At 36.0% G+C, this 422-nt stretch overlaps 1 protein-coding gene across 1 annotated transcript; it reads left to right on the top strand.

The window, feature by feature from the left end:
• Window positions 1-8: 8 nt before the first annotated feature.
• Window positions 9-398, top strand: LOC105461266 (the record flags this gene model as incomplete). The annotated part of the gene is made up of 1 exon (XM_011707761.1): window positions 9-398. A coding segment is annotated over one exon (390 nt), but the record flags the coding sequence as incomplete, so codon positions are not given.
• Between the last annotated feature and the right edge of the window lie 24 nt (window positions 399-422).

Here is a 422-nt window from a genome sequence, read left to right as displayed (position 1 = left end):
AAACCAACCACAAATCAGCTGACTGTAAAGATAAAAGCAAAGGTCGGAAATGCTTTAAATGTAACAAATTCGGACACATTTCTACAGAATGCAAAGGAAAAAATACAAAAGAAAATGCTGGTACTTCTGTAAATAATGTGTTAATACAACTGAAACGAATGAGAATAATGGTGAACATAAATAATAAAGATGTCGAAGCTCTCGTCGATACAGGATCACAACCGAATTTACTCAGGGAAGATGTTTATCAGGATTTAGGGGAACCAGAACTCAAGAAGACTGATCTTCGACTGCACGGTTTCGGACAAAGCTGTATTTTACCAAGAGGATACTTCACTGCTTATCTTAGAATTGACGGAGATAACTTTGAAACCAATTTCTATGTAGTGTCACAGGATGTAATGAATCTGTCTCTTATACAC

Source organism: Wasmannia auropunctata, unplaced genomic scaffold (genome assembly GCF_000956235.1).
Source record: "Wasmannia auropunctata unplaced genomic scaffold, wasmannia.A_1.0 LD298698.1, whole genome shotgun sequence".
NCBI lineage: Eukaryota > Metazoa > Arthropoda > Insecta > Hymenoptera > Formicidae > Wasmannia > Wasmannia auropunctata.
Note: the sequence above shows the minus strand (reverse complement) of the source record. Positions and strands in the feature narration are given on the sequence as shown.